This window comes from Hyperolius riggenbachi, chromosome 1 (assembly GCF_040937935.1).
Source record: "Hyperolius riggenbachi isolate aHypRig1 chromosome 1, aHypRig1.pri, whole genome shotgun sequence".
In the NCBI taxonomy this organism is placed as follows: domain Eukaryota; kingdom Metazoa; phylum Chordata; class Amphibia; order Anura; family Hyperoliidae; genus Hyperolius; species Hyperolius riggenbachi.
The window spans coordinates 134,832,185-134,855,771 of record NC_090646.1 but is presented as its reverse complement, the minus strand read 5'-3'; the positions used below and the strand labels follow the sequence as shown (position 1 = coordinate 134,855,771).

The following is a 23,587-nucleotide window of genomic DNA, read 5'->3' as shown; positions in this document are numbered from 1 at the left end:
GCTTTTCACAAACAGATCATCAGAGGGCGCTGTATGACTGATTTTGTGCTGAAACCCCTCCCACAAGAAGCTCTGAGTACCGCAGTACTCTGGGCAAACTGCCACAATGTAACAATGTTCACAGACAGGAATTAGCTGTTTACAGCTGTCTCTAACAGCCAAAACAGCTGGGAGCAGCTACATAACCTGCCCACAGTAAAAATGTCACCATGTAATAAATGTGATAATGTAAATTGGGGAGAGGAAAAATTTTACAATGAGCAAACACTGACTAAATCATTTATACATAATTATGGCAAAAAATTGAAGCACTTTTTTTTACTACATTATTTTCACTGGAGTTTCTCTTTAAGGTGGCCATACACTCATGGCCACCAGATCAACCATCAGATTTCAGAGGGATCTATGACAAAGACTCTTATAGGACCAAGGATAGATAGGGAGCAAAAAAGGAGTGGATAATTAGCTGTGAAGGTGAATATTAGTTCAGGGATAAAGTGATTCCCAAGTACAGTAGGGTTCTAGACCACTGAAAAGAACAAGACTCAATTTAACTTCTTCTAGAAGACTCAACAACACTCCTTGCTTTTGACTTACTTGGATTGATGCTAAGCCCAGACAGACTGTAAAAATAGTCAAATGCTTTTAAAATATTGGGGATATAAATATGGGGCTGGGTCATAATTAAAAGGCTGTAGTGAGCAAATATTAAGATCTTAAGCTGGACTCCTATAATTTATACTCCCTTAATATTGATATCTCTCCTTACTAAGCAGGCAAATGGCAAAGGCAAAAAATGAAAGCAGGGGTGACAAAGGACACCTCTGAAGAATCCCCACATACAGTAATTGGAAACAAACTAGAAAGGTGACCAAGATATTTAACTGGTGGGGAAGGCCTTGGAAACATAGAATTTACCTAGATCTAAAAATGCTTGCCAAAACCCCACTTTAAAAGGACAAAGTCTCAGATAACCCATGGAAATAGGGAATTAAATGTTTTGAAAATGCCTAAGGCTGAAGCCATACTGCATGACCTGGTATGCAGAAAGTGTATCATTAACACAATAGGTGCATAGTAGGATACAAAAGTGACCTCTTTATTATAGAGAGTCCCTGTCAGCATAAGGTACCTAGCAGTTGGGTCCACAATTAGCTTGGAACAAATGACAGGGAGTTTTTTTTCCCCTGAATCCTATAATCACACCCTGAACTTTTGTTTCAGTGCAGGCTTTGCAAGTCTATAGAAAATGGCGACTGAAATATTTAGGAGAAATAGATGCAAGTAGTCTCTTGTAAGCAGAGAACATCTACCTGACAAGCTTTATAAAAGTTTAAGGTGTTAGATCTTTTGTTTGGGGATCTGAATCCCTGGTCATTGTGTGTACAAAATTGTCCTAATACTCATGGTGGAAGCTTTCAGAAACTGTTCCTGTATAACCCGTAGTACACCCGTAGTACACATTTCCACCTTTCTTAGTCCATCCTAAACACTGGCATAAATATGGCCCTCGAGGACTGGAGTTCGACACCCAGTGTTGGACTGGGAGCTGGAAAACCTGAGGAAATCCACCTGCTGGCCAAGCAGCAGTAATCAGGTGTTGCTGCTCATAGTGAAGACTTGCTACAGGTCTCTTATTATTATATAGGTCTATCTATCAGGAGTGATAACACATGGTTTATGCTGCTTGGCCAGCAGGTGGATCTCCTCAGTTTTTCTACCTCCCAGTCCGACACTGTCGACACCTGCGCCTTAGCCCCATACTGTGGTCATGGGGACTATTGTTACACCACTGGAGTTGAGCATCTGAATTCAAGTACAATTCTGACAATATTTGAAGCCAAACTGATGGGAATGCATCTTTCTCTGTCAATTGTATCTCTGAAATGTTGTAACTTGAGGAGTTTGTAAGTAGCAAACTGTATTTGTATGTAGACCAATAAAATACATATTAGAAACTAGCTCTTGGTTTCTGCCTCCATCAATCTACAATTTTGCGTTTTGCAAAGTAATTTTCCAAGCTCTACAATTTAGTTAGCATCTATGCTCATGAATAAAACTTGTTGTTTTTTATTTTTGTTTGCAAAGAGATAGAGAAGATACTCAATATTCATCTCTTATCATATTGCAGTTTTGAGCCGCTGCCAATTTTAAGCAGATTTGGTCCCTAATGATTTCTCTGAACCACAATAGTGCATGTTTCTTCACATTTCCTCAACAAATAGAATTAGCAATGCCTCATTTCCTTAACATTTTAACATTTACACATAAATGCCCGCATGTATGTTCCCTGAGCCTCTGCAACCACAAACGACAAGCTTAAATGACACGAAGCGTAAATGAAAAAAAAGCCATTTGTTGAAATTTGATGTACATATCTCATTAGTTCCCAAATATTTGGTCCTGACCTATGTCAGGAATTAGTGTTAATCAATGCAAGCCTGGTATTGCTCCAGAACTGGATGTATTTGAGCTAAATTACTTTAATGCATAAACAGAACAACAAGATCAAATTAAGTCATTGTAGGAGGTTTCATGGACGACTTTCACATATTTTTTTTTTATTTTTGATTGTGTTCAGGGAATCAAAATACAATAATATATAATAGAGGTAATTTAATACTAATGGAGAAAAACAAGGCAACTCCAGCATGCTATTTCTATTAATCTAAATTATTAGTGGTAATGCTCATTACTGTTTCTAAGAATTTTTACTTAGTCTTCTCATGTTGCAATCCATGATGAGGTTCTGTTTGGTTTCCCTCCTTTTGGCTGTTTATGATATTTTTGTATCTATCGCTATACAATATATCAATGTTCTGACGTCACGTTTTCATGCGAATATAAATCTCCTTCCTCTAATCATTAGGATTAATTAATAAGAATGACCATTAGCTGTGTAAAGAGGATCCTGTTATTTACCCTCCTCTCAGTGATTAGGAATTACCATTCAGTTCCAATTGATTTTAATCTGCCCTTTATCTCATGCAGGGATGTTTACCCAAAGTCAGATTAATGAATGGGGCTACTGGTATTTTTCCAACGCAATTCATATCTTCCACAATATGGTACCCAATAGTGTATTCATGGTAGGAGCCAGTTCGTAAACAAACTTTGTAAAATTAAATCAGTATTGAAAAGGATATGGAGGCTGAAGCAGATTTTTTGGGTGCTGGTGTATCCATAGACTCTATTGCAGGTTGGCAGTTTAGTGGCGCCAGGTGTTTGATTTGGGCACCAATATTCAGCTGTAGTAAAGCTGAGCACTAGCTATTGGTTTAATGAATGGTTCTGTGGCACTTGTGTTTGGCTGTAGCATATCTGAACGCCAGTGCCCAGTTCAATCACTAAAATGATGGTTGGAACTTGGCTATACAGGGGCCTACTGGTCAAGTGCCGGTGTCCAAATCAAGCACCTGATAAGAACAACAGAAGGTGAGTATTGGTTAAAGTTGATGGTTAGCGCTAGGCATCATTTTAGGTGTGTTAGTGTTAAGGTGGTCACAGACAATACCATTTTATATTTATTTTCAATTTGAGGAGAACAGCCAATATTCCTCTTTGATTGTAACATTTGAGAAAACTGTACAATGTATAACACAAATGTTCAATTTGTCCTAAATTATGAAAAAACTCATTGAAAACTTTGCTTGGGTCTATAAATCATGAGACTGACAATTTTTCCTACACCATTCAATCGTATATAGAATTGTACAGAAATTTCTGCACCTCCCGACAGAGTTTTATGAAAAAAAAGGAAAAAGGGAAATTCAATCAGATTTCTCGCTGGCCAACCAACCATTTTTTTCTCCCACCACAAGTAATTTAAAAAGAACATGTTCAGATACCTCCATATTCAAAACCCCTTCCCAGTTACATTACACACAGCTGTTAGTTGTTTTCCAGTAACAAACTGAAGACTGAAATATCTGACAGTTGAAAGGGCTCTTTTTGAATTTAAAGGATACCCGAACTGAAATGTGACATAATGAGATAGACATGTGTATGTACAGTGCCTAGCACACAAATAACTATGCTGTGTTCCTTTTTTTCTTTCTCTGCCAGAAAGAGTTAAATATCAGGTATGTAAGTGGCTGACTCAGTCCTGACTCAGACAGGAAGTGACTACAGTGTGACCCCCACTGATAAGAAATTCCCCTTTTTTTACCCCTTTCTTGCTCTCAGAAGCCATTTTCTGCTAGTAAAGTGTTTTATAGTTGGAATTTCTTATCAGTGAGGGTCACACTGTAGTCACTTCCTGTCTGAGTCAGGACTGAGTCAGCCACTTGCATACCTTATATTTAACTCTTTCAGGCAGAGAAAGAAAAAAAGGAACACAGCATAGTTATTTGTGTGCTAGGCACTGAATTAGCAGCTCTCCCCCTCGCTGACTGATGTTAGTTTATTACTAGTAGGTCAGTGCTGTTAAAGACCTCAGACCTGTCAAATTTATGGCTTTTTTTTTCCTCCTAGAGAATGACAACAACATTCTTTGTCCTACAGTTTAACTCTTTCCTGGCATTTTTTGCCAGCAAAGTACTGTGTTGACCATCAGTAAAAGCAGGATGATTTGAAACAGAATGACAACTGTGTTACATTTATTTACATTTACAAAACAATCAATGGATCTCCTGCTGACTGTATATATAGCTGTGTGCCTAACATGTTGTACACAAGTCTGAAGACAGCTCTCACTGTTTTTCTTTTGGTTAGCCAATAAAAAGTGTTATTCTGTTACAAAACTTCCTGCTGACTGATTTTAAGATCTGTCTTAAGTGCTGAATTGTCACTGTGTAAAGTACACCTGAGCTTATGCTGGGTACACACAATGCAATTTTCTGACAGATTTACTGTCACATCGACTATTTCCAATGTCCGATATGCTTTCCAATCAATTTTCTGAATGTTTTTTCATAGAAGTGAACAGCAAATTGATCGAAAAATTGAAATTAGATCAGACATGATGGAAATAATCGACCTGACAGTAAATCTGTCAGAAAATTGCATCATGTGTACCTAGCATTGCACTACATCTATGCCAGTGTGTGTAGTGTCGGATCCTTCTACTTACCTGTTCTCTGGTTTGGATGGGCTTCTCTCCATTCCGCTACACTGTCCCCTATTTGTGGCTCTGACGGCAGCAAGTAGCACAGAGGACAAAGAAGCAGCGCTGTCCACTGGGGCTCCTTGTGATTTTGCACTCCTGTATGCATGTGCACAGGAGCCGAGGGAGTGTTATAGGTATGAGTACTTGACAAGTGCTGCTGAGTGCTCATACATGAGCATCATTTCTGAAGTATGCAAGCCCAGAACACTATCGCCTGCTGTGCATGCAGCCAGGAGCGCAAAATTACATGGAGTGGACAGAGCATGCACTGCTTCTTTGTTGAACGGGCAGGGCCGGGCCGAGGCACAGGCTGGAGAGGCTCCAACCTCAGGGCGCAGTGTAGGAGGGGGCGCACAATTCATTCAGCTGTCATTCCTAATTGTGTTTGAAGCAGAAAGAAATAAGAAAAGGAGATACATGGAAGTGACAACAAGCCAGATAACTAGATATTAAGGTGTTGGGGGCCCTGGGGTGCCTCTTAGTCAAGTAGCAATCAGTGTGTGACAGCTGGGGTGGGAGGGATGGAGGGGCGCACTTTGGTGTCTCAGCCTTGGGTGCTGGAGGACCTTGTCCCGCCTCTGTGAACAGGGCAAAGCAGCAAAACAGAGGGGGGGGGCGTTCAAACTAGTCAGAGTTGGACAGAATGGGGGGGGGGGGCGGTTGGTGACAGCCGGCCTAGGGCGCTGGAAAGTACAAATCCGGCCCTGAAAACAGTGCTAACTTCTGCCCAAAGTGTCAATATATTGTGTGCCTACCATTATTTTCCAGCACTGTCTAGCCACTCTTGGGCATGTAGTTCACAAGAGCTTCTCGGGTTTCCACTGAAATCCTCTTCCATTCCTCCATGATGAGGTTGGTGCCGTTAAGAGACCTTAAACTCCTCCACCTTCCATTTGAGGATGCCCCACAGGTGATCAATAGGGTTTAGGTCTGAAGACATCCTTGGCCAGTCAAGCACCTTTACCCTGAATTTCTTTAGCCAGGCGGTGGTTGTCTTGGAGGTGTGTTAGGGGTCATTATCAAGTTGGAATACTGCCCTGCGGCTTCGTTTCTAAAGGGAGGGGATCATTCTCTTCTTCAGTATTTCACGGTATATGTTAGCATTCATGGTTTTCCTCAATGAACTGTTGCTCTCCAGTGCTGGCAGCACTCAAGCAGCTCCAAACGATGACACTCCCACCACCATTGTTGACTGTCGGCAAGACACATCTGGTTGCGACCACAAATCTTTGACACCATCTGAACCAAATAAGTTTATCTTGGTATTTCACAGTGCACTATATATGGCTAATTGCAACAAATGTGCTGTCCAGTTATTTTATGTTATATTACCATCTCCCTTTTTCTCTTTACAGAGCTGGGACAACAGTTATTTTAGACAGCACTCAATCATCATTTTTGGTGTTGATCAAATCTGTAAGTACATAATTATTGATTTATAAAGCAACAACATATTCTGTGAGGCTGTACAGAATGAGAAACAAACATGGGCTACATAATAATACAGACAATGGCATACACAAAATAAATATCAATATTGGTACATAATACAGAATCGATAGTAATGCTGGGGGGGGGGGGGGGGGGGGGGCATACTTTCTGGCCACCCAGCGCAACAAGGTTAAGCAGCTGGATAATGGAAGAGGCTACACAGGTTGTCCAGAGCAACTGCAGCTCTGGGCTTCTGATATCGCCACAAATAAGACACAATGGCAGCGCAGTGCGATGTTGTGCTGCCTATAGTCTGAGTAACCAGACAAAGAACGCACAGACAGACGGAACGCTAGCAAGACTAATCACTGTCCTAGCGATAGCAAGCATTTAGACAGATACAAGACAGGACTATAGATTGGAGGGTAACTAGTAGCAACCACCGCTCACAGTCACATCCACAGAAGCAGAACAAGCAGGTTACCAAACAGTCACCAGCAAGCATCCACACAGGCAAGACTACAGGACGCAACTAATAGCAACTGCAGCCTATAGTTACGTTCCCAGAAACTAGAGTAGCAGGAATACTACCAGTCACCAACGTGGTGATGGCAGAATCCAAGCAATCCGGATAATGGACTTCACTGACCCACCACGGATGCCGCAAACGTCCATCAGGCATGGAAGTAAGGCAATACACAATAATACAGAAAAATAACAAATTGCTCAACTAACGGATAAATATATATTAGCAAGTGTGCATATATATTTATCAAGAAACTAGCTAAATCACAAGTAATAAGGTTGCATTGAACCACAATAACAGAGCTATAAAGAGTGACAAAGTGCCCAGCAGACCAGCGTACTGACCGCTATGTCGGGCACAGTCTAAAATGGGAGGAAGACCTTTATGCCGGCATCAACCAATGGATGCAAGTATGCACATTTCCACACAGCTGAATGGTAATCATTCAATCCTGAGCTGGCTTGATTACCATTTGCTAGCTGGCTGTGAATGCAAAGGACTTTCATAAGAGATACATGCAGTATTATGTAACAACATGCATGCAGGAAATCCAGGGCTATCCGGCCACAGCTCAGCTGCAGCAAGCAATTGGTGGAATGACAATGAGACTTATTGCGAATGCACAACCGAATGCAAGCAGATAAGCCAGAACTGTCGGTTTGCAGCTCCACTGCAACGGACAGAACACGCGACAGGAGGGATCCTGACACATAATAACTACAGTGACAACATGATGAAAATAAACAAACAGCAAATTCCAAGACACTAATTGTATATCAGGCAGAGTGTAGGACAGAGATGGTGGAAACATGATTAGGTCTGTTTTACTCATATTAAGTTTTAGGAAGTGATTGGTCATGATGAAAGAGGATATAGTAGACAAGCAATCAGGAACATGTGCTAAGCTTTGTACACAGATCCACTTTTGATTGGCCAGTCATTGGTCAATTTTACCACTTCCATGTAGTATGCGAGCTTACCTACACAATCTATTCATAGCATTCAAAGTCTTTCAGCCCACATACTACATGGAGGTGGTAAAATTGGTCAGTGATTGGCAAATCAAAATTGAATGTGTGTATGCACCCTAAGGAGGGAGTTGAGGTTTTGGGCTGAAAGGTACAGTTATGAATCATCTGCATATAAGTGGTATTGAAAACCAAACAAGTTTATTAGGTTGCCAAGACTATGATAGATAAAAAAGAAGAGGGCACCAAGGACAGAGCCTTGAGGTACCCCAACAGACAAAGGATGTGGAGAATAGACCTGATATAACACTGCGAAAGACCTTTCAGAGAGATAGGAAGCTATCCAGGAGAGAGAGAGAGAGGTCCTTTATGCCTACAGATGAAAGTATTTGTAGGAGTAAGGTATGATCAACATTATCAAAACGCTGAGGACAGATCAAGAAAGATGAGTATGGAATAATGGCCTTTGGACTTAGCTGCAAGAAAATTATGAGCTATTTAACTACCTAAAGACCGCCTAACGCCAATTGGCGTCAGGTCCTGGGGCCGGCTACTGCAGGAGATCACGCGCAGGCTGCACGCGCATCTCCTACTCGGGGGGGGGGGGGGGGGGCTTCTTCCAGCTCCTGGGAGTCGATCGGTGCCCTCGCTGCAGCTCCTCTCCCTCCCGGCGTTCAGTGGTGAAGAAGCCGACCTCGCCAGGTCGGCTTCCAGGTCGGCTTCTGTGCGCTCCACGGCGGAGGGTCACGTGGTGTAGGGACGTCATCGGGTCTCTACTGCACAGGCGCAGAACTACTGCGCCTGCGCAGAAGAGACCAGATGACGTCACTTACACCACGTGACCCGCGCCCTGGAGCGCACATGAAGCCGACCCGGAAGCCGACCTGGCTTCTTCACCGCTGGACGCCGGGAGGGAGAGGAGCTGCGGCGAGGGCACCGATCGACTCCCAGGAGCTGGAAGAAGCCCCAGGTAAGTGCAGTTTGTTTTTTATAGTCTGCGCGGATCTTCCCTTTAAAGTGAACCTCCAGACTAAAAATCTACTCAGCAGCACTGAAAAGGCTTGGTGTTTCTTTAACAGTTTCACAGCATCAGAACTTTTCTTACCCAAGCCTCATTTTTAGCTGCACAGAAGAAAACTGCCTGGGCATTTTTCCCTTGATGCTGTGCAAAACATGATGGGATTTCTGATGTTGTTGTTCCGTTCTGCTGTTTTGGTGCAAATTTGTTTTTTTTTTTATTTTGAATTTGAGATTTGAAGCCTAGAGCGTGCAGCTGGGAGGGGTGATCAGGGTACAGGACAGTTTAAACTGTGTCTCATGCTCCCTGTCACCTCCTTTCAACCAAAAAGATGGCTGCCCCCATGAAAAAGATAGCTGCCCCCATGAAATCACAAACATTTGCCTGTTCTTTTAAAAAGGGTGGGTAAGAGATTATCTTACCTATCTATTTTAATTAACATAACTAATGTAACTTAATGACAGCTGAAGTTCCTCTTTAATCTATGTATATAGGGCACACTTGGCTATTACTATATTTAATTATTTTATCTTGACGCACCTGGCTATTTAATTTGTGTATCATAAGGCATGTAGCTACTTTATTCTTTTATCTGCAGGTGTGTTGACTACTTAACCTCTTGAAGACCGCAGTGCTAAACCCCCCTAGTGACCAGGCCATTTTTAGTAAAATAGGCCACTGCAGCTTTAAGGCCAAGCTGCAGGGCCGCACAACACAGCACACAAGTGATCCCCCCCCCCTTTTCTCCCCACCAACAGAGCTCTCTGTTGGTGGGGTCTGATCGCTCCCCCCATGTTTATTTTTTTTCTATAAATATTATTGTTAGTGTTTTTTAATCAAAAAAACACTGTTTCTTTAAATATCTTCCCTCGGCTGTCCCCAGTACAGCGCTGCTGCCGATCGCTGCGCTGTACATGTAAATAGACGGCGATCACGCAGTCTAACAGCCTCCCGAGCGGCAATAGCCGCTCGGAGACTGAAGGCGGGGCGGAGCTCCGCCCCCCCAAGCAGGAGATGCGCGCGCAGCCTGCGCGCGATCTCCTGCATTAGCTGGCCCCAGGACTTTGCGCCAATCGGCGTTAGGCGGTCCTGGTGCTGCGGCGCGGCCACGCCCATCGGCGTGACGTGGTCGGGAAGAGGTTAATCATTTTATCTGGATACTTGTGACTAATTTTATTGGAGGGCATGTGACTACTTGATGAATTATCTGGAGGCATGCACATACTTGATTCTTTTATCTAGAATCATGTGACTGCTTTATTTATTTATTTTTATCTGGAAGCACTGTGAGGCACATGGCTACTTAATACTAATATCTAGGGGACCGTGGCTTCTCAATTTACGTATCTGAGGGCATATTAAACTGGTATTTGGAAAACCCAGTCTGGCATCTAAAGACAACACATACTGTAATGTAGTGCGGTCTACAGATAAAAATTAAACATCCTCTCTGGTAGTATTGAATTGTAGAGTCCCATTTCTTTGTTGAACTGAGATATTCCAATGTGCCTGGAGACCCTTTTGACCAATAAACAGGGATGACGAGGAAAAGGAGTGGGCAACAACTAATTGGCCTTCCTAGAGACCTGTATAGTCTTAATCTGTATCCGGTGCTCAAACTAATTAACTCTAATGGTGAGGGGAAAGGTTAGTGTGAGGAGTGCAGAGGGGAAGGTTAGGGTTGGAGTGTTTGGTGATAAAAGAGGGAAAGGTTAGTGTTACAATAGAGTACAGAGAGAGAATAAGAAAAAAGTAACTTTGGCAAGATCACAAGCCAAAAAACAGGCAACCATAACAAGTGTATGTGGTGCACCATAGGCGTTATATTTCCCGGGTAGGCTTCTGGGAGGGATAGGTTAACTACTGATGCTAGTATGAGAATGAAGGGTGAGGACAGCTGAGATAAACTTCCCCTTCCACCTAGTTATTGCTTACACTAAATTAACATTTAAAGCAGTACATTTGGGGAAGAAGATCACGGCTGTATTAAAAAAAAAATCTGGTGATTTGACCTTTTCGTGTCCAAGGTGCAGATACATATGGGAATTGCTGACAGTTTATACATGAGCAAAGAATAATTGTATTTCTAAATATATGGACTAACAGGAGAGTTTCTGCATCTCCTGACAGCAGCAGCACCCACATACATTGATGCTGGAAAAGCTTCAGTGATCATTGAACCTTGGTCTTTGCAATATGTACAGTATATCTTTTTCTCCCTTTTTACCTAAAACTCAAGAAAAGTATGTATGTAAACTTACATGAAAAAACGAACCAATTTGTAATAGATTTTCATACTTTGTATATTTCATGTTGCATGATCTGTGCATGTTTTATGATTTGATCTTTGATGTTTTATATGATCTTTGCATTGCATGTTGAATCTCAAACAATTATTTTATAGAGCAGACCTACCGTACATGTAAAGCACAGTAACTGATTGCAGTTGACCTGACGTTTAACAGTTTGGATCAGATGATTCCAGAGTGACTGAAGGGTTAGGGATGGCAGAACCATTCGCCGGGTAAACAGTTCGCAGTGAACAGTCACCCTTCGCATCTTATCTGAACTATACAGGCTGTTTGTGACATCCCTATTCTTTCCCATGGAGCCATTTTTTTACCCTTCACCCTGAACTCACATAGGACAGGACGGCCAATGAGACAGGAACACCACCCAGGCCACTCCCCCATATAAAGCATGATCCCAGCGGCCATTTTCACTCTGCCTGTATTCAGTGTAGGGGGAGGAGCTGCTGCTGAAGATATAGGTACAGTGTTAGATAACTGTATTGTGATATTTTGCCATGTAGCGGCTTCCTAGGTGCTCTGCTACTTGTAGTGCACCAGCTAGGGACCAACAATTGTCCTTTTGAATACTCATCCTGACCACAGACTAGATAGGCTGTATTTGTGATATTGTGCTGTGCAGCTGCTGGAAGTGGTGACAATGAATTGTATGTGTAGTACAGATAACAAATAGAACATTAGTAGCAAAGAAAAAAGTCTCATGTTGTTTTCCAGTACAGGAAGAGCTAAACACTTCAGTTTTGATGACACCTCTGCATGTCAGTAGTAATATACATTTTTTCAATGAAATAACTTATGCTAAAGGTAATAACTTTGCCTGTTACACCAGGCCTCATTCATGCCTTGGCCACAGGGACAGCTATCCTGCACCACCTTCAGCACAACCCATTATGTCATTTATTCCTACTTAAAGAGTAACTCTCAGGCTGCAAAAGCTAATTTAAACCTCTATTCTCCTGTGTTAAACAGTTTAGAAGGAAGCCAAAAAGGCAATAATGAAGTTAAGAATCTCTCTTACTTGACAGTTTTAATTGAAAAATGAGTAAAACATTAAAATGTTAATATACAATGTCTGATATATCAGGCCTCTCATACAGTGGATGCAAATGTTGTAAACCACTAACACAAGCTGACATATTTGAAATTTAGATGACCTACAATTTTTAAAAATGTAACACATAAATTTGGACTGACACACGTTTCAGGGCTCTCTGTGGACTGGCTGTAATGGATTGCGGAGACACCGCCGCGTGGTCTGGCAGCAGGGCGGCTGTCTCCGCGTTCAGACCGGCGGTTTCCGCACAGCAGCATGCGTCTGGTGTGTCTGAGCCTAGTAGTGCACACAGATGGAGATCTACGTGCGCGCGCTAGGAGGCAGGATTTTTATGACAATAGGAGAGGGATCAGCTGATCAGGACGATCAGCTGATCCCAGCGCAGTGGGTGATTGGCTGAGTGGGGCTGGGCGGCGCTGAGGAGCGCTGCACTATATATACTTCTTGCCTGTCAGTTGCTTGTTGTCTGCCATTGCGAATACTGACGTGTGAGCACTCAGACCAGTCAGATCCCACAGTGTGTTAGAACCAGGAGGACCTGGGAATTCACACTTAGCCAGATTACGCTTGTGTTATACTTTAGACCAGTTCCAGGGTGTTGTGACCAAGGACCTCACACCCAAGCTTAGGAATTCTGTGTCATTGCTGTGTTATACTTTAGACCAGTTCCAGGGTGTTGTGACCAAGGACCTCACACCCAAGCTTAGGGACACTGTGTCATTACTGTGTTATACTCTAGACTAGTTCCCGGGTGTCGAGATCAAGGCGCTCACGCCCCAGTCTAGGACTTTGTTATATTTATATGTTATGACTATTTGCTCTGTCGACCTTTCTCTTGCTTTCTGATTCGGTACCTCTGCATATCTGTCTATCTGTTGCCAGACCCTGCCTGTACCCGGTTACCGAATCGGTCTTCTGTCTCTGTACCTCATCTGCTCGTGTGTTGCCGACCTGGCCTGCCCGACCACCCTAGCTGTCACTCTCCCTGAGTGCTCAGTCTATCAGTACTAGCAGTGATGCCATTCCACCAGGTGTCAGCTACAACCAGGACTCCCGCTCCTCAGAGAGTCCGGCCTGTTAGCAGCCAGTAGTCACTTCCTCTGGCTGCAGTACAGTTCACCATCTAATACTGTTATCCCTGGTTACCAGGTCCTCACTATCAAAGAGATAGTTGCTGCACTGCCCAGGGCCACCTCCCCCTCAGGTGGTTCTTGGCCGAGCCACTTATATCTCCCGCTCCTCCTACAATTCATCAAACACATTAAATTATTAGGTGTCCAGAGGTTAGTCATACTTGCATTATTGGTGATTCTGCAGATCATCCATAATCAGGTATACATCTGTATTGTTGATGATTCTGCAGATCATCAACAATCAGATTCTCTCTGTGTGCTGACACCGAACATTACAGAACGGCAGACCTGAAAAACAAAATGGACGCACTTAACAGCCGTCTTGATGCACTCACCACCTCGGTGGAAAATTTCATCAGGGTGCTGGACGGTAATCAGACCCAGATCACAGCATTGTCTGGGTCCATACATGTCCTTCAGACTGCTGTAAACACAGTGCGATCTCCTCCAGTTACAGACTTACGCATGTCTGTACCCGAAAGGTTTTCTGGTCATAGATCTAACTTTCAGAATTTTAAAAATCGAGTAATGTCGTATTTTGAACTGAGACCACATTCATCAGGAACTGAGGCACAGAGAATTACATTTATTAAGACCCTTCTGTCAGGAGATTCTCAGACTTGGGCATATAGCCTGCAGGTAGGGCATGAGGCTTTAACGTCAGTTGAATAATTTTTTAAGGCCATGGCCATAATTTATGATGATCCGGACATTGCCTCCACTGCTGAGCGGAAGCTTAAGACCTTGCGTCAAGACAAGGATCCGGTAGAAGTCTATGCAGCTGAATTCAGGAAGTGGTCTGTGTCAGCTAGGTGGGGGTCTTTTGCACTGGTAGACTGTTTTCTATCAGGGTTGTCAGACGCAGTCTCGGATTTGATGTTGGGACACCCTGAACCAAAAACTATTGATGAGGCAATCGCTTTAGCAGTATGGGTTGACCGCCGTTTACGGTATCAGAAACAAACCCGCGGTAAGAACACTGTAAGATATGTCTCCTATGCCTCTCCTCCACCTGTCTCACCTCCGCCAGAACCAATGCAAATTGGACAGTCCAAATTGACACGGGTGGAGAGGTATCGCAGGAAAACAGAACAGCTCTGTTTATACTGTGCAGAGGAGGGTCATAAGGTGCAGAATTGTCCCAAGAAGTCAGGAAACTCTGCCGCCTAGGTGTAGTCAGAGGTAATACCCTAGGCGCGCAGTCTTTACTTCTAAACAACAATGGTTTGCTCCTTCCCTGTTCTGTCACATGGGAGGGCCAGACTGTTACCACTGAGGCTTTCGTAGACCCTGGTTCAGCAGCTAACTTTATAGATTACGAGTTTGCTAAAAATTTGGGGATTCCTATACTCCTATTAGACCAACAGGTTTTGGTCACTGCTGTAGATGACTCTCCTCTGCAGAGTAGACATCCTCTGTCCCGAACCCCGAATTTGAGGTTCAGTGTTGGGGTGCTACATAAGGAGAATCTGCAATTTCTGGTCCTGCGTATGGCAACCTCCACCGTCATTCTTGGCATGCCATGGTTACAACTTCACTCCCCTCAGATAGATTGGGTTTCAGGTCAGCTAACAAGCTGGTCTACCCATTGTTATCATCATTGTTTAGCGAAAGTAACTATGGGGAACACCAAGATTCAGATTGAAGGTGTGCCAAAACAATACGCAGAATTTGCTGACGTGTTCTGTCCCAAATCAGCAGATAAACTTCCCCCCCACCGTACCTTCGACTGTCCCATCGATTTGAGATCTGGTTGTATGCCTCCCAGGGGTCGCCTTTATAATCTGTCTGGGCCTGAGAAACTAGCTATGCAGGAATACATCAGAGAAAACTTGGCTAAGGGGTTCATCCGTCCCTCTCGTTCACCAGCAGGGGCAGGATTCTTTTTTGTAAAAAAAAAAAAGATGGAGGCCTTCGTCCCTGCATTGATTATCGAGGCTTAAACAAGATCACAGTGAAAAATCGTTATCCTTTACCCTTGATTGACGATTTATTCATCCAGGTTACCAACGGCAAGATTTTCTCAAAGCTAGATCTGAGAGGTGCTTACAACCTAGTTCGTATTAGGGATGGTGACGAATGGAAGACGGCCTTTAACACGCCCGACGGGCATTACGAGTATCTGGTGATGCCCTTCGGGTTGTGTAATGCTCCGGCCGTCTTCCAGGAGTTGATTAATGAGGTATTCAGGGAGGTGTTGGGGAAGTTCGTCTTGGTCTATCTGGACGATATACTGATTTTTTCATCCAATCTCTCGGAACACCGCAAGCATGTTAAGTTTGTTCTAGAGAAGTTAAGACAGAATCTGCTTTATGCCAAACTGGAGCAATGCCTCTTCGAAGTGACCTCAGTTGCCTTCTTGGGGTACATTATCTCTACATCTGGCCTCTCTATGGATCCAGGGAAGGTTTCTGCTGTCCTGGAGTGGCCTCAGCCTGTAGGACTGAAGGCACTCCAGAGATTTCTGGGTTTTGCCAACTACCACAGGAGGTTCATAAAGGGGTACTCTACTATAGTCTCCCCTCACCAGTCTCACCAAGAAAGGGGCTGATACTCACCACTGGTCAGCAGAGGCCCATGCTGCTTTTTCTACACTGAAAAAACTGTTCTGTTCCGCACCTATATTGAGACATGTTGATGTCACCTTTCCCTTTATCGTGGAGGTTGATGCTGCAGTGGTGGGGGTGGGAGCTGTATTGTCTCAGAGATCAGGCTTGCAGGGCAAACTCCACCCATGTGCCTACTTTTCTCGTAGGATTTCACCCGCAGAGAAAAACTACGACATAGGCAATCGGGAGCTTTTAGCCATCAAATTAGCTTTTGAGGAATGGCGACACTGGCTAGAAGGTGCAGAACACACTATCACAGTTTACACAGATCATAAGAATTTGGAGTACATAGAGGGCGCCAAAAGACTTAGCCCCCGTCAGGCCCGGTGGTCCCTATTTTTTGCAAGATTCAGATTTGTAATTACGTATACCCCTGGTAGTAAAAACATCAAGGCCAGGTGTTTCGAGCCCGAGACAGTACAGCCCTCAGCCCCTGAGACCATTCTGCCTCAGAAGGTAGTTCTGGCAGCCACTGAGACCTGGAAGGATTGGACAGTCACTCTGAGTCCTTACCAACAGGATGTTCCTGAGGGAAAGCCTGATGGGGTCATGTTTGTGCCACTGCCTTTCCGTCTACAACTTTTGCAACTGTTTCATTCCCACAAGAATGCTGGTCATCCCGGGGCCACCAGAACTCAGGATTTACTGGCCAGATGCGCTTGGTGGCCTACATTGGCAACAGATTGTAAGCAGTTTGTAAGAGAGTGTGCAGTGTGTGCTAGGAGTAAACCCTCTCGTCAGGCCCCTGTTGGTACCTTACAACTCTTGCCAGTCCCAAGTGAACCATGGACCCATGTGTCCATGGATTTTGTGGGTGAACTCCCCAGGTCTGAGGGCAAGACGGTCATTTGGGTGGTAGTGGACAGATTCAGTAAGATGGCTCAATTTGTTCCTTTGAAAGGACTCCCCTCGGCCCAGGAGTTGGCTGATCTCTTCATCCAGCACATTTTCCGGCTGCATGGCATTCCGGAAAATATAGTGTCAGATCGGGGAGTCCAATTTGTTTCTAAGTTTTGGAGAACCTTTTTCTATCAGCTGGATATGGACCTTGCATTCTCATCAGGCTACCACCCACAGACCAATGGCCAGACCGAGAGAGTTAACCAATCCTTAGAACAGTTTCTCAGATGTTATGTTGCAGATGCGCAATCCAATTGGGTAAAATTTTTGCCGTTCGCAGAATTTGCGCCCAACAACCTGAAAAGCTCCTCTTCAGGATTTTCCCCATTCCAGGTAGTCTCGGGAAGATCACCTAAGTTTGCTCCATTGCCGGTGGCATCTACACCATTCCCGGCTCTGGAGGATTGGCAGAGAGCCTTAACCTCCTTGGCGGTAATCCCGAGCTGAGCTCGGGGTATGCCGCCGGAGGTCGCCGCTCAGGCCCTGCTGGGCCGATTTCAGTTCTGAAAAAAGCAGCACACGCAGCTGGCACTTTGCCAGCCGCGTGTGCTGCCCGATCGCCGCCGCTCCGCGGCGATCCGCCGCGTGCAGCGGCGAAAGAGGGTCCCCCCAGCCGCCCGAGCCCAGCGCAGCCGGAACAAACAGTTCCGGCCGGCGCTAGGGGCTGGATCGGGCGGCTCTGACGTCAGGACGTCGACTGACGTCCATGACGTCACTCCGCTCGTCGCCATGGCGACGAGGAAAGCGAAACAAGATAGGCCGCTCATTGCGGCCTATCTTGTTACTTTCGATTGCCGGAGGCGATCGAAAGTACGGATCAGGAGCGCCCTCTAGTGGGCTTTCATGCAGCCAACTTTCAGTTGGCTGCATGAAATATTTTTTTTTTTATTAAAAAAAAACCACATTGCAGCCTCCCTGGCAAAATAAATAAACCACCAGGGAGGTTAAAGGAGATATGGGGAATGGTTAAGAGGAACCTGGGGAAAGCTTTCCAAACCCAGAAAAAACAGGCAGCTAAAAGGCGGTCCATAGAGTGGAAGTTCTCTCCAGGAGATTTGGTGTGGGTATCCACTCGGCATTTGGCCTTGAAGCAGCTGTCACCCAAACTGGGTCCTAGATTTAGAGGACCATTTCCAGTGTCCAAGAAAATTAATAATGTCACTTATGCGATTGATCTCCCAGCCAGCATGAGAGGTGTGAGATCATTCCATGTGTCTCTATTGAAGCCAGCGGTGCACGTGGATTCCTCCCCCCCCCCTTCCCCCTGTGTTGGTTGATGACCAACCAGAATATGAGATTGAAAAAATTCTGGACTCTCGCTTAGTGCAGAATTCCGTACAGTATCTGGTCCACTGGAAAGGATATGGTGTGGAGGAAAGAACTTGGGTGCCAGATTGTCGCATGCATGCAGAGGAATTAAAGAAAGAATTTCATGACTCACATCCTGGGAAGCCTGGTGGGAAGTGTCCGGAGTCCACTCCTAGGGGGGGGGGGTACTGTAATGGATTGCGGAGACACCGCCGCGTGGTCTGGCAGCAGGGCGGCTGTCTCCGCGTTCAGACCGGCGGTTTCCGCACAGCAGCATGCGTCTGGTGTGTCTGAGCCTAGTAGTGCGCACAGATGGAGAGCTACGTGCGCGCGCTAGGAGGCAGGATTTTTATGACAATAGGAGAGGGATCGGCTGATCAGGACGATCAGCTGATCCCAGCGCAGTGGGTGATTGGCTGAGTGGGGCTGGGCGGCGCTGAGGAGCGCTGCACTATATATACTTCTTGCCTGTCAGTTGCTGGTTGTCTGCCATTGCGAATACTGACGTGTGAGCACTCAGACCAGTCAGATCCCACAGTGTGTTAGAACCAGGAGGACCTGGGAATTCACACTTAGCCAGATTACGCTTGTGTTATACTTTACACCAGTTCCAGGGTGTTGTGACCAAGGACCTCACACCCAAGCTTAGGAATACTGTGTCATTGTTGTGTTATACTTTAGACCAGTTCCAGGGTGTTGTGACCAAGGACCTCACACCCAAGCTTAGGGACACTGTGTCATTACTGTGTTATACTCTAGACTAGTTCCCGGGTGTCGAGATCAAGGCGCTCACGCCCCAGTCTAGGACTTTGTTATATTTATATGTTATGACTATTTGCTCTGTCGACCTTTCTCTTGCTTTCTGATTCGGTACCTCTGCATATCTGTCTATCTGTTGCCAGACCCTGCCTGTACCCGGTTACTGAATCAGTCTTCTGTCTCTGTACCTCATCTGCTCGTGTGTTGCCGACCTGGCCTGCCCGACCACCCTAGCTGTCACTCTCCCTGAGTGCTCAGTCTATCAGTACTAGCAGTGATACCATTCCACCAGGTGTCAGCTGCAACCAGGACTCCCGCTCCTCAGAGAGTCCGGCCTGTTAGCAGCCAGTGGTCACTTCCTCTGGCTGCATTACAGTTCACCATCTAATACTGTTATCCCTGGTTACCAGGTCCTCACTATCAAAGAGATAGTTTCTGCACTGCCCAGGGCCACCTCCCCCTCAGGTGGTTCTTGGCCGAGCCACTTATATCTCCCGCTCCTTGGGAGATAGCCTACAGTTCATCAAACACATTAACTCATTAGGTGTCCAGAGGTTAGTCATACTTGCATTATTGGTTATTCTGCAGATCATCCATAATCAGGTATACATCTGTATTGTTGATGATTCTGCAGATCATCAACAATCAGATTCTCTCTGTGTGCTGACACCGATCGTTACACTGGCGTTCTTTTCCGTTGGGCAGGAAGGATGGTGTGGCTCTAAAGTGGAGTTTTTCGCAACACCAATTTTTCAGGCATCTCATACAGTGGATGCAACAATGTTGTAGACCAGTTGACATGACCTATTTGAAATGTAACATTTTAATGACATACAATTTTTAAAAATACCTAAATTAGGAATGACACATATTTCAGGCCTCTCTGAGGACTGGCATTCTTTTACCTCAGACAGGAAGGACAGTGTGGGGGTAGAGAGAAAGTCATTGGCAAGTTGGCACGTTGAGTTGAAATACTTGAAAAGTTGAAATTTAAAGTCACAAAAAGTTTCAAAATGTAATACATAAATTTGCACTGACATGCATTTCTGGTCTCTGCTAAAGTGGCTGCATATAACAATAATAACCACGGATGCTATTCCTAAGATCTTTATCTGAAAAATCTAGAAACTATGTGTGATTTTTGGCATTTACGCATGAAAAAATGTAATTTTTGCGGATCCAACTCTGCCATGCTACTGTCTGGGTTTTTGTACACCTTTTTTTTTAAAGAAATTGTGACTGCAGAGATCCCCTGGAGGTTTCAGAAGCTCCCCTGCCATTAAACTCAATGGGGCTCGCTGCGAACGATCGGTTCGCTAACATTCGCTGTAACGTTTGTGGTAATGTTCGTGAACACAAAATTGCTTTGTTCAGCCATTGCTTTGCACAAGCTTCTTTGTTTTCTACCAATTGCACTGTTGATCTTAAAGGTAGCCTCGAGTGCAAACCACATGTTAGATTCCATTGCTGACTTTTATTTGAAGTCATATTTTTGTCAAAATGTTTCATCCTGGGCACACACACTTTACTTAAATATGTCTGAGTTATTACATTTTGGGTAAATTCATGTGCCCTTTCATTTTTAATAACATTAAATAATAAAATTACCCTTGAGGTCCCTTGCACATCAATTGCGGTGCATCGCTTTGCGGTACTCTCCCCCGCCACGGTTCGTTGCAAGGGAGATGCAAATCTATTGATACTTGAACAGCTCACACCAGATGTGGTACAACGGAAGTATACAAACCGCCGCAATGCTGACGCAAAGGCTTCAGCACCAGGGGAGGACTGGGACCTTTTGGCCTGGGGGGACAACACAAACTAGAGGCCCGTGTCACGGCATCCCCAGCCCAAAGCCATATCTTTCTTGTGTGCAAATCTTCAAATTGTGATGACTAACAGCCCCTGACACACACACACACACACACACACACACACGCACACACACACACACGCACACACACACACACACACACACAATGTACCTGATGCCTAACCCCATTTCTCCGCACAATCTACCTGTCTGTGTCTGATGCCTAACCTTAAAGGAGTTATCAGGCTTTTTTTTTTTAATGAAAATAAGTGCTACTTACCCAGGGCTCGTCCAGCCCCAAGCTCCCAGCATGTCCCTTGCCGCAGCTCTGCAGTCAGCTGTTCACTGCCTCCCAGCCCCCGGCGATGATGTCAGGCCGACTGCGCCTGTGCGAGCGGTGCTGTCAATCACCGCCACATGGACCAGAGCGTACTGTGCAGACGCAGAACTACTGCGCCTGCGCAGTACACTCCGGTCCACGTGGCGGTGATTGACAGTGCTGCTTGCACAGGCGCAGTACAGGCCGACATCCAGGTCGGACTGGTGCCATCGCCGGGGACTGGGAGGCAGCGGCAGCGAATGGCTGACTACAGAGCTGCGGCGAGGGACATGCTGGGAGCGTGGGGCTGGAGGAAGCCCCGGGTAAGTAGCACTTATTTCATCAAAAATGCCTGATAACTCCTTTAAACAACCTCCCCCCCCCCCACACACACACACACAAACCTACCTACCTGGTGATGCCTAACCCCACTCCTGCCCACCCACCATACAAACTACTTGTCTGACACCTACCCCCCCCCCCTCCAACTACCTGTTTGACAGTGCCTAACTGCCTGCCTCCCCCTCCCCTGCCGCCAATCACACCACAAGAAGAAAAAACGTCCCCCCTCAGGCCAGGGTCAGAATGGGGATGATTATCACACAAAAAAAAAAAACTCAGAGGGCACTGGCCTGGGCAGAGAATTGAATTTGACAGCAGTAGCAGGCAGGCAGCAAAGTGTGAGTAACTCAGTGACAAGAAGGGAGAAGAAGTACAGAAACAAAATTTATAAAAACCACCTTCTCCTCTGGCGACCTGGACCCGACCTCCTCTATCCTCCTGTCTCCTCAGTCCTACACCTCCTCCTCCTCCACAGCAGCAAGCAGCTATTGGTGGCATCTCCGACTCCCAGCCCCCAGAGTGTCCGACTCCTCCAGCCAGGACAGCCAGCCAGCCACTCGTAGCCGCAGCTCCAGGCCCCCAGCCCCCCCAGCACAGAAAGCTGAAGAGTGAGACAGCTCACTCCGATGACACCGCAGGCACAGCAGCACATTGCGGGCGGCAATGGCTTAAGGCGGGGGGCGGAGTCAAGCATGGTCAACCCACTGGGCCGGAGAGGACCTAAGCTATTTGTGTCCTTGTGCCGCTCACATCCACCGCAGGCGCAGCCACGCACAAGGGCACACCACGGCCGGCCGCCTCAGCCCCTTCTCTGATTGGATACTTCAACTTGCCGGGAAATATCGCGCGAGGTTGCGATCCCCACTGCGAACCTGTCACCTGTGGTATGTGGCCCTAATTACTTAAGATTCGGGCGGCCCGGGGGGCAATTGCCCCCCGTCCCCCTGGGCCAGTCCTCCCCTGTTCAGCACATTACCACACGAACCTGCACTTACCACATGGATCATGCAGTAATGCAAGTCAATGTGTGACGCAGGCAGTGTGCACGATGGGAGCGCGGTGCGGTGAGGCATGCACGCCCAGACCAACGGAAATCCCAGTGACGTACTACCTGCCCAGGAGGCAGTAAGTCACTAGCCGGGGGCGGGTCTATGCATATGACCCTGTCACGGCACCATGACGCAGGGTCATAGGAAGCCTCATATCTCCACAAATCCAGTTTAAAATCAGCCTGAAATGCAATAAAATGTAAATTGATTTTATGTTTCTCTAATGTTCATGTATCCTGTTTGAATTACAACCAGAGTTGTTTAGTAATATGGTGCATTGGCACACATCCCTCTAAATACCCCATTCTTTTATTCATTACCCTATTTGCACAATTTGTAGGACTCAGGGCGAGGCGAGAGAGGCTCCAGCCTCAGGGTGCAGTGTAGGAGGGGGGCGCACAACTCACTCAGCTATCATTCCCCTATTGTGTTTGAAGCAGAGAGAAATAAGAAAAGGGGACACATGGCAGTGACTGCAAGCCAGATAACTAGAGATTAAAGTGTTGGGGAGGAGGGGGGCCATGGAGCGCCTCTTAGTCTAATAGCAATCAATGTGTGATGGCTGGGGTGGGAGGGATGGGGGGGGGGGGCGCACTTTGGTGTCTCAGCCTTGGGTGCTGGAGGAACTTGTCCCAGCTCTGGTAGGACTTCCAGTAAGTAGAGAAGTCTTGGAGAAATTGTAAACATTTATTCACATCTAGGACTCCTTGAACTGAAACTTTGACTATCTATATTATCATCACTGGTGAAAGTCAGGTGTAATATCTCTTCCTTTACATTTACATTAATCCTTGCATCTTCCTTAGAGGAAGTGCAGTCTTCACTCCTTTTCTGTAATCCTGTCACTTGTTGCTCTGTGTCACTCTTGTATGCATTGCTGTCCTGTTGTCTCTGTGTCACTGTAATGTCTCTGCTGTTTACTGTTATCTCTCTCTCTTGTAT

General features: G+C 45.5%; 1 protein-coding gene across 1 annotated transcript in view; it reads left to right on the top strand.

The window, feature by feature from the left end:
* Positions 1-3,355: 3,355 nt before the first annotated feature.
* Positions 3,356-23,587, top strand: part of LOC137561579 (uncharacterized) — a 71,951-nt gene continuing 51,719 nt past the window's right edge. Inside the window, exons 1-2 of the mRNA XM_068272923.1 lie at positions 3,356-3,435; positions 6,463-6,523. Of these exons, the coding sequence (XP_068129024.1) occupies positions 3,356-3,435; positions 6,463-6,523 (141 nt within the window). The remainder of the gene's footprint in view (positions 3,436-6,462; positions 6,524-23,587) is intronic.